This window comes from Drosophila serrata, unplaced genomic scaffold, assembly GCF_035046125.1.
Source record: "Drosophila serrata isolate PLE 108 unplaced genomic scaffold, ASM3504612v1 contig_382, whole genome shotgun sequence".
NCBI classification, from domain to species: domain Eukaryota; kingdom Metazoa; phylum Arthropoda; class Insecta; order Diptera; family Drosophilidae; genus Drosophila; species Drosophila serrata.
In genome coordinates, this window is record NW_028257280.1 from 771,853 (window position 1) to 785,702 (window position 13,850).

At 41.0% G+C, this 13,850-nt stretch overlaps 2 protein-coding genes and 1 long non-coding RNA gene across 4 annotated transcripts in view; 2 read left to right on the forward strand and 1 right to left on the reverse strand.

The window, feature by feature from the left end:
* Nucleotides 1-13,850, reverse strand: part of LOC147642537 (uncharacterized) — a 216,145-nt gene that overhangs the window by 46,696 nt on the left and 155,599 nt on the right. The gene's annotated exons all lie outside the window — the stretch shown is intronic.
* pasha (microprocessor complex subunit partner of drosha) lies at nt 426-4,229 on the forward strand. Of its 2 annotated transcripts, none has more exons than XM_020955329.2 (5): nt 426-1,296; nt 2,096-2,290; nt 2,347-3,314; nt 3,373-3,627; nt 3,684-4,229. In XM_020955329.2, the coding sequence occupies exons 1-5, from the start codon at nt 1,041-1,043 to the stop codon at nt 3,969-3,971; spliced, it is 1,962 nt and encodes a 653-aa protein (XP_020810988.2). In that variant the 5' UTR covers nt 426-1,040; the 3' UTR covers nt 3,972-4,229. The 2 variants fall into 2 exon arrangements, with proteins under 2 accessions (XP_020810988.2, XP_020810991.2); XM_020955332.2 differs by lacking the exon at nt 426-1,296 and adding an exon at nt 1,437-1,755.
* Nucleotides 5,235-13,850, forward strand: part of kek6 (kekkon 6) — a 53,470-nt gene continuing 44,854 nt past the window's right edge. Inside the window, exon 1 of the mRNA XM_086840047.1 lies at nt 5,235-6,181. The gene's annotated coding sequence lies outside the window, so the exon portion shown is untranslated. The remainder of the gene's footprint in view (nt 6,182-13,850) is intronic.

A 13,850-nucleotide genomic window follows, 5' to 3' on the forward strand; every position in this document is an offset into this window, starting at 1 on the left:
ATTTATAAACCTAGCAAAAACTAACATAGGAATTGCTTCCAAATCAAAATTAATGCATTTTTGGCTTAGTTATGAATTTTTTAATTTTTGATTTGTCGAAAAAATTGTCTTATCTATAAATATCGATTCCAAGAATACTAATTTATAAAGCTCAGTTATGATCGATTTCGATCCTTTAATTCAATTGCAAACTGCAAGGGTAAATAAACCTTGGCTTCCCGTAGTAAGTTTCCTTTCTATATTTTTTAAATTAACAATTTACTTAAAAAACAACTTCTTGATGGAACTAGTTTATTAACTAAAATTGAAAATATCTCGAATTTGGTAATAGGATTCATTTAATATCTTATAAATTAAATTATAAATAAATAAAAAGTAAACCAGTAAAAAAATACAAGCGAGAACAATCGTTTTCACAATCGAATAATCATACTCGATAGTTTATGGTTCTTTGAGTAGGAGTAGTCGATAAACAAGTCTGGCAAATTTGTGGTAAAACAAGAAGATTTTTCGTGATTTCAATTATTTATTCCTTTACAAACACAAATACACAGTGCACACTCGTTGGAGTAGTTCCGGAACTAATGCCTTTAACCAAAGTTAATTAGATCTTGTACAACTTATCTGCCTTGCCGCCAAGTTTGTACTGTACATGGTGTTTATTCTCTTGTATTGTTGTTCTTGCCTCTAAGGACCTTAAAGGAGTGCGTGTGCTTTGGTAGCAACTTTTGCCTTGGGATTATGTCAAGCAATCGGGACAGAATCCATCGCGAAAGACGCAGCTAAGAGCCATGTCGGTGTAGGGCCGCCGACAAAGAGAAAAAACACAACCTTAAAATCGCGAGTGGGGAAGAGTGGGACGCGGTATCCGGCGCGGGGCTTCTGGCTTAACCAATGTGGCACTTCCAATGAGGAATCAATTGCAAGTCGTTGGATGCTCTCAGTATTGGTTATTGGCGAGATTGGCCCCCAGGCAGCTATAGTTGTTGTTCCGCTCAGTCCGAGTAATTTCCCCCGATTTAGTTTTCGCACCACACTAAATGGCGGAGGCGGTAGAGACAAAGCCTGCGGTGATAGGCTTTCCATCGGAAATCACCGTACAGCCGGCTTGCAAGCGGCCGCGGCTGGAGGATGAGGAGCAGGAGCTCAAGGTGGCCGGCTTCTCGTTGAGCGCCATTGAGGAGATGCGCCAGACGCGGGACAATGAGCTCCAGGGCGAGTCGATGGACCAGCAGCTCAGGCAGTTCCAAGTGCTCGACGAGGTCGGCTCTGCCAGCGATGAGGCTGATGATTCCGGTGAGTTGGATATGGGTTGGGAACTGGAATGGGATGCTCCTACAGGTTTCCTCATAGATCGTTGACTTGGAATGACTTACTAAAATGTAGCTTGAATTAACCCTTATATATTTATTTTTAAGTCGAAAATGGCTGATTTACTCTGAGCGAACTTTACATATTTTTTCTAGAATATAAGAGAAAGAAACTCAGCTCTGATTTTATAAGATTCCCGTCTGCGCCTTCCGATTGTTCCCTGTGTAATGCCATTTCTTTATCTCGAGAAATCACTGGCTCTATCATTGTGCAAATACAGGAGGCTGGTAGATATAGCAGCAGGCAGGCAGCCAGCCTCTAAAAGCGCAAGATACCAGCCTCAGTTGTATTTCGGATTCCTTCGGGTCAGGTGTCTTTGTGTCTTGTGGCTGGCTGCCATGCGAATGATACCAATTATCCGGCTGGATTGGCCAGCCAAGTCAGGTATAGTTTAGTAATACAGGTCACATGTTTATTTATGAAGATTACCCTGCTTATCATTACTCACCTGTTTTCTCTGGTTAAATAAACTTTAGCATGTAACTGGCAAGAAACAAATGTTTATTTTCCTAACTTCAGAGGCATAGTAAGTGGAAACCATTGTTTGGGTTGAATAGGACATAGATCTTAAATGGTTTATCTTTTAGCTGTCAAGCCCGCGATTTCAGGGTATAAACACAAAGATTCCTTACTTCAAGTTGATGTTTACGTCGGGCTCCGACCTTAAAATTTGATGCTTAACCATGATCTAAGCCTTGATTGTATTTATTTACATGGCAACCAGACGATGCCAGCGACAAGTTTGTCGGCAAAGATGGCGAAGAGGACGAGGAGGCGGCCGATGGTGAGGGCGAGGAATATGACTCTTCAGAATTCGATGACGAGGAGATCGAGAACCTGCTGGACGAGAAGTTGCCCGACGAGCTGCGCGACTCCAAGCGGCCCATGTACGAACAACGTTTCAAGACTGTGCTTGAGGGTAAGTGTTCGCTTGTCACTGTTAGCTCGCAGCTAACCCTTTTATTATGGTTTCAGAGAAGCGCCTCAATCATTTTGAGGTACTGCCGGAGGGCTGGGTGCAGGTGACCCACAACAGTGGCATGCCGCTCTTCCTGCATCGCAAGACGCGCGTCTGCTGTGCCTCCAGGCCTTACTTCCTGGGAACGGGCAGTGCCCGTAAACATGCCGTTCCTTTGGGAGCAATTCCCTGCCTCAACTACCGCAGAGCTTTGGATGAGGAATCCGAGGCGGATCAGAAGAACTTAGAACTGGAGGTTCCGCCGGCAACGGGCGTGTGTCCCATAACCGGGGCGACAGCCACAGCCACAGCTGCAGCAGCTCCAACTAATGCCATGGATGTGGAAGGAAAGGTCACCGATGGGGATGATGTCGATATGAAGCCAGAGGGTCTGACAGCTCTCATGCCGGCCGCCAAAATAGTGACTGTTAATGAGAACACCCAAAAGGAGTCCATAACGCCGGACCAGCTGAACAGCTATTGCCAGAAACTCTTCAAATTCAAAGTGATTCGTGTTTTGCGATTTCGGAGCTGGAATGCCCGTCGTAAGTTCATCAAGAATCGCAAGCACATCAAGAATATCCAAAGGCCCACACTGCCAGACGGGACCAAGCTGATCAAGTTCCCCATTCTGGCCGCGTCCGGTGATGGTGGAGCCATGAATCCACGGGGCCGCAAAGAGTGGATCATGAATCCGAATGGCAAGAGCTTCGTGTGCATCTTGCACGAGTATGTGCAGCATGCTCTGAAGACGCAGCCCACGTACGAGTTCAAGGAGCTGCAAAATGCAGCAACGCCGTATTCGGCCACCGTTTCGGTAAATAATCTCAAGTACGGCACCGGCTATGGCACCAGCAAGAAGCAGGCAAAGTCAGAGGCGGCGCGTGAGACCCTGGAGATACTCATACCCGATGTCAAGGACAAGATTACGGGCAACAAGGACCAGAAGAGCGGCAGTGCCAAAAAGACACAGAGCGATCTGTCTGTAAGCTTATCTCATTTTTTATTTAATTTGTAATGTGATTAACCCATTATTTTTAAAGGTTTTCGACGACATCCGCATTGAGGATCCGCGGGTCACCGAGTTTTGTAATAAAACCACAGAGCCATCGCCCAACGCAATACTGCTGACATGCCTGCAGCGCAACTACGGCAGCGATGTCCAGATCCATCAGGAGATCAATCGGACGGCGAACAACAAGAATGAGTTCACCATGACTGTGGGCAAGCACACCGCCAAGGTGGTGTGCAAAAATAAGCGCGAGGGCAAGCAGCTGGCCTCCCAGGCGATCCTTCAGGTATGTCCCTTTATATATGGTATAAGTAGTTGATAAACTCACGTTAAATATTGTAGATCTTGCATCCGCACATCATGACCTGGGGCTCTCTGCTCCGGTTGTATGGCAACAATTCAATCAAGACCTTCAAGGAGAAGAAACTGGAGGAACAGGAGATCACGGTGTTGCAGAGCAAGGCAGCTGTGAATCAGCCCAACTATGCCATTCTGGACAAGCTGAAATGCGAGATGCTGAAGCTGTGTGCCAAGCAGGAGAGCGTCCTCACCAAGGGCACTTTTGTGCCACCCAGCGATGTTGATCTACCCACATCCTCGGGCTCCAACCTAAACAATGTCGAGCTTTAATTCTGACTCAAATCTCTCTTTTACACAACGTAATACAATTCTTTTCTGACATTTAATTAATTTTTGGATGTGTTCTCTAGAGGCAACAACGAACTGACTTCAATACGGCCTTAATTACAGCAGCAATAGTAACATGTCATTATTTTTCCATATATATTTTATTATAAAGTGTGTTTAAATATATAAGTAGCTCCAGTTTGGAAGAAAGGTTTAGGAATTTACTCAAAGCTTAATAAATTACATATAAAATAAATGCAAGTAATGTCTTTGTATTAGGAATGACAATATATCTATAGTCCGAAATTTTAAAGTTCAATCATATGAGGCAAAAGCAAATTGTGCTATATCGAGGTTGAACATAGCAAACAGTTTAATTTTATTTAAATTTATTATAAAATATTTAAGGTTTAGAATATTTTTGGAAATTTGTAAAAGTTTTATTATTATTATTGTAATAACGTTATTTTGTTTCGCTTTTTCATATCGTTAATTTCATCTCGATATACATATGTACATTGATTTTCAGAACTTTTTTATGCTTTTGGCTTAAAAGAACTCAACTTTTATCCCATATACTTCCAAGTTTCAAACTTTAAAAGCAGCTGCATAATTTATTCCCGTTTTCGCTGAAGAAAAACAGCAATTTATCAATGTTTACGCAAATATTTGATTAGCTAATTTGGCCATAAATCTTGTCTTTATCAGGTCCGACGGGCTGTCTTATGTTTTTTTAAAGGAAATATTCTTGGGAACTGTGTAGTTTTCCTACAAATTTATGTAAGTTCGTTAATACAATAGAAATGTAAAATTAAATGATGCATTTAACAACAACATTAAACATAAACTGTGGGCGGTAAAAAGCGAATTTCCGAATTTATTTCCTTTTGCCAGACTCTTCAGCAATTATTTATCAATGTTTATGCAAATATCGCCCATTTTTGTTTAGCTAATTTTCCCGTAAATCTTTCCTAATCATTTCGCATCGGCTACCATGTGTGTTTTGCTCAAAAATAAACCATTGACCTTTAACCAATTTCGGCAAAATGTTTAAAAAGACATATAAAAACATAAAAAAATAATGAAATATTTACTTGGTCATTAGAGGAGGCCTGGTTTTCGGGCATGGGCAGGTGAGTAGATGTAAATATTTAAAACGGAGGCAGGAGGAGGTGTGTGTGTGTGTGTGCGTGCAATTATTTAAAAGACGATTCAGTCATAAATTATGCTACATTTTCATTTCATTCTAACGCTTCCTTTTTTTATGGCATTCCAACGAGCGTGTCGCACACAGACATATTTATAGGGGGGCTCCGCAGAGAGACAGCGAGAGAGCCGCCGCTGAGAGCGGCGCCTGCGCAGTGTCCTGGCCACCGTTAGCTGCGTTTTGCGCAGCAGCCCTGCTGCGAGATGAAGCCTTCGTTCACTTGGCCAAAATCCGTATCTGTATCTTCAGTACGGATTCTTCGCGTGACGAGTACGAAACTCCGGTTGTGGTTGTCGCCGCTCCAGCTTTATAGATGTTCTCGTCTGCGATTTGTAATTAAATCACAGTAACTTGGAGCAGAGAGAGAGGAAATAAAAACGAAAAATAAAAACAGAAACTCAACAACTCCCAAAACTAAAAAAACCGAGAAAGATAAACCCCCTAAAAAATAACCGACTGCAGTTTTCGAGCATCATTTTTATTGACATTCATCTTAGTCGCCTGTCCGCCTGTCGCCTGTCACACTGCCCCCAAATCCCTGGTTCCCGGATAACCACCGACTAAGCCCCCGGTACACTCACCCGTCGCCGTCGTCGTCCTCGTCGTGTGTCGCGTGTTGCTAGTGCGTGGGTCCCATCAAATCACTGGATATATCAGCCGTACCGACACGCGCGCCGTTTTTTGATTTTTCGCTTAGCGGCACAAAAATTGGGTCTCCCCAGAAAAAGAGCAAAAGAATAAAAAAGTAACCAAATCGAAAAAATATACGCGACTATATACAGTGCAGCTGGGACGGCTCGTGTCTCCTCTTGGACCCTATAGGGTCGCCGCCGACTCTATGTATATATACTGTGTAATGCATTTCCAAGATATGTAAATTATGCCGAAATTCTATTGGAATTTTTGACAACGCCAGTGAATTTGGTAAACAGTAGCAGCACCAGCAGCAGCAGGAGCAGCCAGGATAAACCAGCATCGTCCTGCGAAGGAGCTACGACCAAGACAGGTAAGCGGTAGCACATTAGGCGCCAAGTGTCAGCGGAGAATGCTGCTGGAAAATTCAATAATCCGCCGCAGGGCGCCCAATTGTCCCCCCATACACACGGAGACAGAGACGGCAACGGAGGGGGTGGCCTGCCCTGCTCTTCTCCGCCACCCGAAAAACCCGCTCCGTGCCTCTCATCCGGGCGCATACTGAATGTACATATATACACAGGCACAAAAAGAACGAAACTCTCGAAGATAAAAATATTAATAGATGAAAATTGGTAGCATCCTTTGGATCTTTATTATTATTTCATATCTTTTAAAAATCTTTAATAATTTTTAAAAAGATTATTTTGGCATTTAGTAACAAAGCAATGGTTGGTTATTTCTTATCAAAAAAATTATTACAGACTTTGTTAATGTTTTTTAATATCATTCAATTTCACACGACACGTTAGGAAATGAATTATTTTATTTGCCTTTATGGTAAGTTCCTAGCCGTGGTTGGTTTTTATATTGCATTCGACTTATTTAGTATTAAACCCTCTTAATAATAAAATAAAAAAGATTAGATTCTAAGACAATAGTAAAGCTTTGCACTATACAAATCAATTTAAAAGTTACACAAGGGTATGACAAATAATATTGTATAATCTAAATAAATTATATTTTTGTTTGGATTATATATTGGACACGACTTTTATAGATTTCATATTTAAAGAGGTTTCAGGATGAGAGAACTTATTTAAATGTTAATAGATGGCAGTTCTTCTTTTTATTTACGAATTAGATTAGATTATATATAATTTGTGGTAAATACTTTGGTGTCTTTTGGTATTTAGAAATAATTATAACTATTACTATGACTAATTTTGAGGTATTCAGAGAAAGATAAGCAAATGTTATGTGTTATCCAGAAGATTACATATTCTTAATTGGCTTTCAAGTATTTAAAACTTAAAACTCAAGTTGGAAGTTTAAAATGTTCGATTGTAATTCATTTGCCCGCAAAATCGGGTGTTCTGAAAGCCCTTTAATTTTTACCATTGTTTAACTCAGTCTAGTTTTTCGCTGGGTGCATATATGCATGGCACATCGGTACATATATGTATACATATATAGTAAGTGGAATGTATTTTCACTCGGTTCTGGCTGTAGTCTGTTGCGTGCAAAAGTAGGTTGACTTCGGTCTGGTTTTAGGGTCCGCTCTGTTTTGGCCTTTGTTGCGCCGCAGTTTGCTGCAACCGATTGTCGCTCGATACGTCCATTTAGTTTCGGTTTCAGTTTCGGCTCAGGTTTCATTTTCACTTCCAGCTAATTTGGGCGGAATGAGACAAACGACTAAATAACAAATAACAAATAGCGGTAAATAAGTAAAGAGGGCCAGATGTGAACGGGCTTTTATGTATGTTTACTTAGCGTTACGCGACTCGAACTTGAACTCGATTCGACTCGGCTCCCCTGCGCTTTCTGGGGGAAAACTGACCTTTGAAGTTTTGATAAGCAAATCCAGGTAATGCCGTCCTTCCCCAGGATGCCCCCGGGACATCCATTACCTGTGTTTCTTGGGGAACCCGGGCGGAACCGGGAACTCCCCTCGTTTACCTCGAAACAAAGGCTTTCTAGGAAACAGTGGCGTATTACGGACCCTTCTTAATGCGTTTTCTTTTCCTTCCGTGCTTCCGTCATTGTCGGCCCATTCCCGTGCCATTCATCAATATTTAAAAAAAATTTGTATTTTCTTTTAAGTTTCATTCAATTCCGGTTGATGAATTTCCCGAAATGTAAAGGTTTCCTTTAAGTTACACTGGCACTTAATATCCTTGGCATCGAATAGAAGGGACCTACGCTTCTAGGGGTTCTAATACTTTATAAAAAGGAGCATTTAAGAACATAAAAATTAGCTTGTCACTTACAGCTTTAAATGGGCTTTCAAAATTAGGATTTATTATTAAAAGCGGTCTTAAGTATAAAATGACTCCTTTACATAGTTTGAAGCTTCTGACTAAAACTATAATACCATTTTTTGAGTGAATAATATTTATATTTTTATATGGCAATTTGTTCTACAAATCAAGGTTTAAAAATCCCATAACTAAGCCAAAAATGCATTAATTTTGATTCGGAAACCATTCCTATGTTAGTTTTTGTTAGGTTTACAAATCTTTTTTATACATTTTTTGACAATTTTTATGATGTAACCCCTTCAAAAATTTTAAAAAATTAAAAAAAAATTAAATTTTGTTCGGACATAGCTAAATCTATTAACTTAAGTATAAACGAACTGATTGCTTATTTATTAATTATAGTATTCAAATTAAACTGACATAAATCTCAGCGAATGACATTTAAACCCCTAAGAAATGCGCACATTTATTTATTCCTTATTATTTTTCAAGGACAAAAATTGTTGCCACACGTAAGGTTTTTGTTTTTTAATAATGCTCACATTCTTTGGAAAGTTTGCTTTAATTAATATTCCAAAATGCTAAACAGACGAAACCAGACAAACAAAACAAACACAAAGCCAAACGAAAATATTTATGTAAACCTGATGAAGAAAAGTTAGTTTCCAAAAGCTGGAGATGGAAATTTTCGGAGTTTGAGAAGAGGGCAGGGCAGGGCAGGGACTTTGACAGGGAGCAGAGTTTTTTTCCCCCTTTCTCCCCTAAGCGTTTTCCTCGGCGACGGGTTGCAATGGCAACGATCCGCAAAAGGATGGCACCGCAAGGTGTCCTTTGATGTCTGATAAGAAAATCCTCGGCAATATGACACCTTCGGCTCGATGCCCAGTTTCCATTTTCCCCTCAACCGCTTTCCCTCAGCGGCGCCAAAAAACAAATCGGAAAAGCGACGGAGGGCTATCGGTGCGTGTACTTAATAATGCAAATACCCGCAAAAAGTTTTCTGGAAGGGCGCCCGGGCGACTGACGGAAAATTCCAAAAGGGGCTTATCAAATTCTTAGAATGGCTTTGCCAAGAAATAGAAAAGTAAGCCAGAAAAATCGGCTCGCTCGACGGTGGGACGGCCAATTTGGTGTGGTAACAAATTATCACTTGGCCGGGGAAATCAATAAACATTAATCTTGTTGCGATTTTGTCTATATCCCGCCCGTTATTTGCATAGTTAATGGCGGCGAACCGACAGATTTTAAGTTCAATTGGATGCGCATCCAATTGTTATTAAAATTATTGCCCCGCCGGCAAAGCTGATTATGCTTTCCTTGTAGTTTTGAATTGGAATCGGAATCGATTTCCAGGGTGAAAGCCATAAGCTTGTCTTGTTTATTTAACTGGAAACTGTGTGAGGGATTCGTTTGCATTTGCATTTGTATAATTAAAATGGAATATGGGAATTAATATTGGCCCCTGGGCATATTTTCGATTGTTCAAGGTGTGCTGCTCGAATGCCAAAGAAGTTACAGAGTAAATACACTGAAAACAAGGAAAACATAAGTGAGTTAACAATTAAGAGTAAAGAGTGGCTTAAAAAATATGATATTATTAGATCATAGATGAAACTTTCATATTTCTCATTTATGTTTGTTTAATTATGGCTGTATTTGTACTCAAGAGCATTTATTTTACATTGCAGTTTAGTTTCTACAGAAATCCTAGGCTATTGCATTATTAATCTTGAGTAGATTTTAATAACAGATGTGCAGATTTAAAGATTTATATCAACAGGATTTTAATAATCGATTCAATCTCTAATGGCACAGCTTCTTGGTCAACTAATATGTAATATTACCCGAAACTGGACAACTGAAACTTCTTTGAAGTTAATTAAAATCCAATCGACCGTTCAGAGGAGATCATTTCTATTTTCTCAGTGGCAATTAACACACAGGGAGATGTGCACATACATACATGTGTGTACTAAGGCAAAACTCCTCCAAAGCCAACCTCAAGGACTCTCCGCTGCGACGTAGATTGAATCTTGTGTGTTCAACATGGCGTATACATAATGTATAAATGAGTTTTCTTCGGCGGCAGCGTGACATGTGAGTTTGCCATTAAAAGGGAAAATGAAATGATTCTGCTAATAGACCCAGGGGATTTCTTTTTGATTGGCCGCCTTCGGACGTGTCCCGTTCCCGCTCCCGTGCCCGTCCCCTATAATTCGCACATTTCCATATTGATTCCATGAGCGCAAAGTGAAGGCCCCGCAAAAAGCAATCTCATCGATGGCAGGCAACTTTATCCCATGAAATTAAAATTTAATTTCAATTAACTTATCACATCGTTGCCAGCATCCGACACCGAGGCCCGAAACCCGACACCAATCGGGATTCCTAAGCCCCGTCACCGACGCCGTTGAACCCGAGCTAATCTACCACAAAATACCTTTGAGGGCGGGCCTAAAAAGGCTCCTCCCACTCCCAGTCCCACTCCCACTCCTAGGCTAAATCCTACTCGCATCACCTTGCCAACTTACCAATTTACCAACTTACCAGTTTGCCAACTTGCCACCTTGAAAATTTCATAATTAAACGTTGCCCGAGAACCCGGTCCAGACTGAGGCACATAGCCCTGGGTGACATCTTCAAGAATTCTAATTAAATCATCCCCGACGAACTTTTTGAGGACTTTCTATGTTGATTCATGTTCCATGTGGCAGCTGCCCCCAAGTTTTCCACACGAAATCCGCAAAGCGAAAAAATAAAATAGACCAAGAAGCAGCAGCGAGCAGCAGCAAAATTTCGAAAAATGAAATGGAAAACTTTGCGCCCGGTACGGCCCAAGAATTTCACTTGATTTCTATTTGTTGTTCTTCTGGCTGCCCCCGGTAACCCCTCCGCATCCATTTTCCTCCGGGTTTCCCTTCAGATCTTAGCCATTTACCGGTCCGTGTGTTTCATGCCGACTAATTTGTGGTGTTTGCTTTTCGGTCGCTTCTGACGGGAATTCCCCTTGCCCCCCAGGATTATGCAAAGCCAGCTAGAGGAATAGAAATAGGAGTATCAGTATCACACACAGTAAAAAACTTAACCATATCGGTAACAGTTTTGTCATCCCTTTTTTTATCTGACACCAGAAATGCGTAGGGATTCCAGATAAATATGAGTATAACGCCTAAAAGCATGTTGAAGTTGTAGCTGCACTTTTGCCAATATACTGAAAGAAATCTTTCGTAAATGAAGGATGATTCATAAAATAATAATAAATAGTGTGTACTACGAATACTATAAAGGCTTTTGAAGTAAATCTTTAGTCTAATGTTCCTCCCCGGAAACAACTCGAAAGTAACGTCTTCATTTATTGGTAAAATATCTTTTTCAAAGAGATATCCATTGTAGTTTCCATTTTTTTCGCACTGTGCACAAAGCCCCCGCCAAACTCACTCACTTGCTTTCGGATATGTACAAGATTCATAGACTCATAAATCTTTGAGTATTGAAAAACCATTTTTGCCTATAAGAACTCATGCCGAAAAGTTTATCCTGCGTACACGCTTTCCGGCTGAAGGGTGCAGATCGGAGAGAGGAGGAGCCTCCTCCTAGGATTGGGTATCGGGATGGGGGATGGATGTGGACGAGGAGGCACTGGGAAACATTCGCAAACTTGGCTTGAGGTGAAAGCAAACAACGTGACGCCGGACAACGAACACCAATGACGGTGTACAACACTGAATGGCAATTTAGTCGGGACTACAAATGGTTGCAGGGGTTCCTGCTCAGCCCCAGAGGGTGGGGCCTTTTTTGGTGGCTCTTTTGGGGTGGTGTCGGTGGGTGGCTGTAGTTTAAGCACGAAGGCCGTTTTGCGGAAAATCCACCAAAATAATATTGTTATGTACATTTGTTGTGGACCTTGGTGTTGTTCCTTCTGGTAGTGGTCAATGGTCAGGGCTTTAAGTCACACACAACCAGCATGCACACACACCCAGCATACACACACACTCTGGGAGAGGCTCCCATATGCTCCAAGCTGTCTAGCACACACACAAACAACACATACATAAACATATTCAACGAAGCGTTCGAACCGAGAGAAGGATATTCATGAAATGGAATAACTAATGACTTTATGCTAGGAGCGTGTTTTGTTAATTGCATTTGACGGCAACAGGGGCCGGGCCGAGTGAGGAGGGGCAACAAGAGAGGGGGACTTTGGTTAGAGGCCAGGCTCCCAATTGACACTGAAACAAAATATCTGCCAAAAATAAGAAAATAATATATTTAATGGAAATGCGAAATATATATGTATATTTCAGAGTTAAAACATTATCTAAAGATGGATTGTTAATAGCAGGTATTTTCAAGTACTTTCTAATATGATATATCGAAATGTATAGATGTATAAAATGAAGTAATTTAGAAATTTTCAAGAGTGATTTAGCGCACTTGTAGGGTTTGTGAGGTGCTATGAATCACAGATGAATTTCCATAATTTTTCCCCAGTGCATGGGCTTGGGCAAAAACTTGTTTCCTCAGCCTTGGGGGGGTGGCATTAACTGTGGTGTGTGGGGTGGCGAAAAAAAGCAAATTCTGGCACACACTCGACTCGCCTCGACTCGCGGCACACACATTGGAATGGTTTCCTGTTGTGGCAACGAAACTTAACGAAATTAGAGGAAGCCAGGCAAGGGCCTCAAAGGCGGCAAGGGGAGCGAGGGGCAAAATAACAACAGTTGACACAGACCGCGGCTAATGAAACCGCAGTTGAAGTGGCCAAAAGGGAGGGGAGAAAAGCGGGCTAAAACGGGTAACGCGAATGTGAATGTGAATGTGAATGTGAATGCGAGTGTGACTACGAATGCGAATGCGAATGGGTGGAAATGGCTACTCAAGTTACCCGCAGTTACACTTTTGTATCTCATCCTTGGCCCGCCAGCCCGAAATTTTCCCCGACAATTGTGGCGACAATTTGCCAATGGCAGCGATAAGTTTTCCTAGCTTCCCAGCATTTTCTTCTCAATTTTTCCCAGGGAAAGTGAATATGTGTGCCTTGTTAAAAAGGGTTGCTCCCAAGTCCTTTTTTTGTAGGTCGCCAAGTAACCCAATTGTGTTTTGGGCCAGCCCACAAAATGGGGTTGGAAGCCATGAACTTGATCACTTTTGGCTGACTGACTGGGAATCGGTTAATTGATTAATCTTATTCATACATGTTTACTCGCAAATCAATCATTCATGGAAGGTCCTTCCCGTTGCTAATTAATGGCGAGATGCTCAGCGGAATTCAATTTCCTGGAACTCACGTTCGGAACGAGTCTAGACAAATGCAAAGAAGCGTTAAATGAAATTATACAATTGGACAAGTATTTTATTGGTAATTACCTGGAAAAATGTTTAGAACGAATAAGGATTTGTTTTGCAGTGTTTTAGAGATTGTACATCAGATTTATACCGTGATTTGTGTGATTTGTGTCATCATAAGAGAATTAGATTGAAATGTAGAAAAACTAAAGGAATTTTATATACAAATTATAATATAAGAAATAAAGTATAAAGAATGGATAAAAGGACAAGTATTTTTCATACTTATACATAATTACCTTCTGCAAAGAGACGAGTAACTTGTTGCAACTAATCCTTAAAAACGGAAATCTTAATAAGAGTGTCATTTAGCTAATATATTTTCATCTTCATATCCTTTCTGATTATTTAAAGTCTTTGCTGTCTTTCAAACGACATTTAGGAAAAAGCGCTTGGCTGAACCAATTAGTGGACCGCATTCATCCTGCTTTC

Bases quoted from the DNA above. Each gene is read 5' to 3' on its own strand.
- pasha (XM_020955329.2), top strand. From the start codon at position 1,041: ATGGCGGAGGCGGTAGAGACAAAGCCTGCGGTGATAGGCTTTCCATCG. The intron at 3,315-3,372 runs GTAAGCTTATCT...TTATTTTTAAAG, and splicing joins AGACACAGAGCGATCTGTCT to GTTTTCGACGACATCCGCAT. The intron at 3,628-3,683 runs GTATGTCCCTTT...TAAATATTGTAG, and splicing joins CCTCCCAGGCGATCCTTCAG to ATCTTGCATCCGCACATCAT.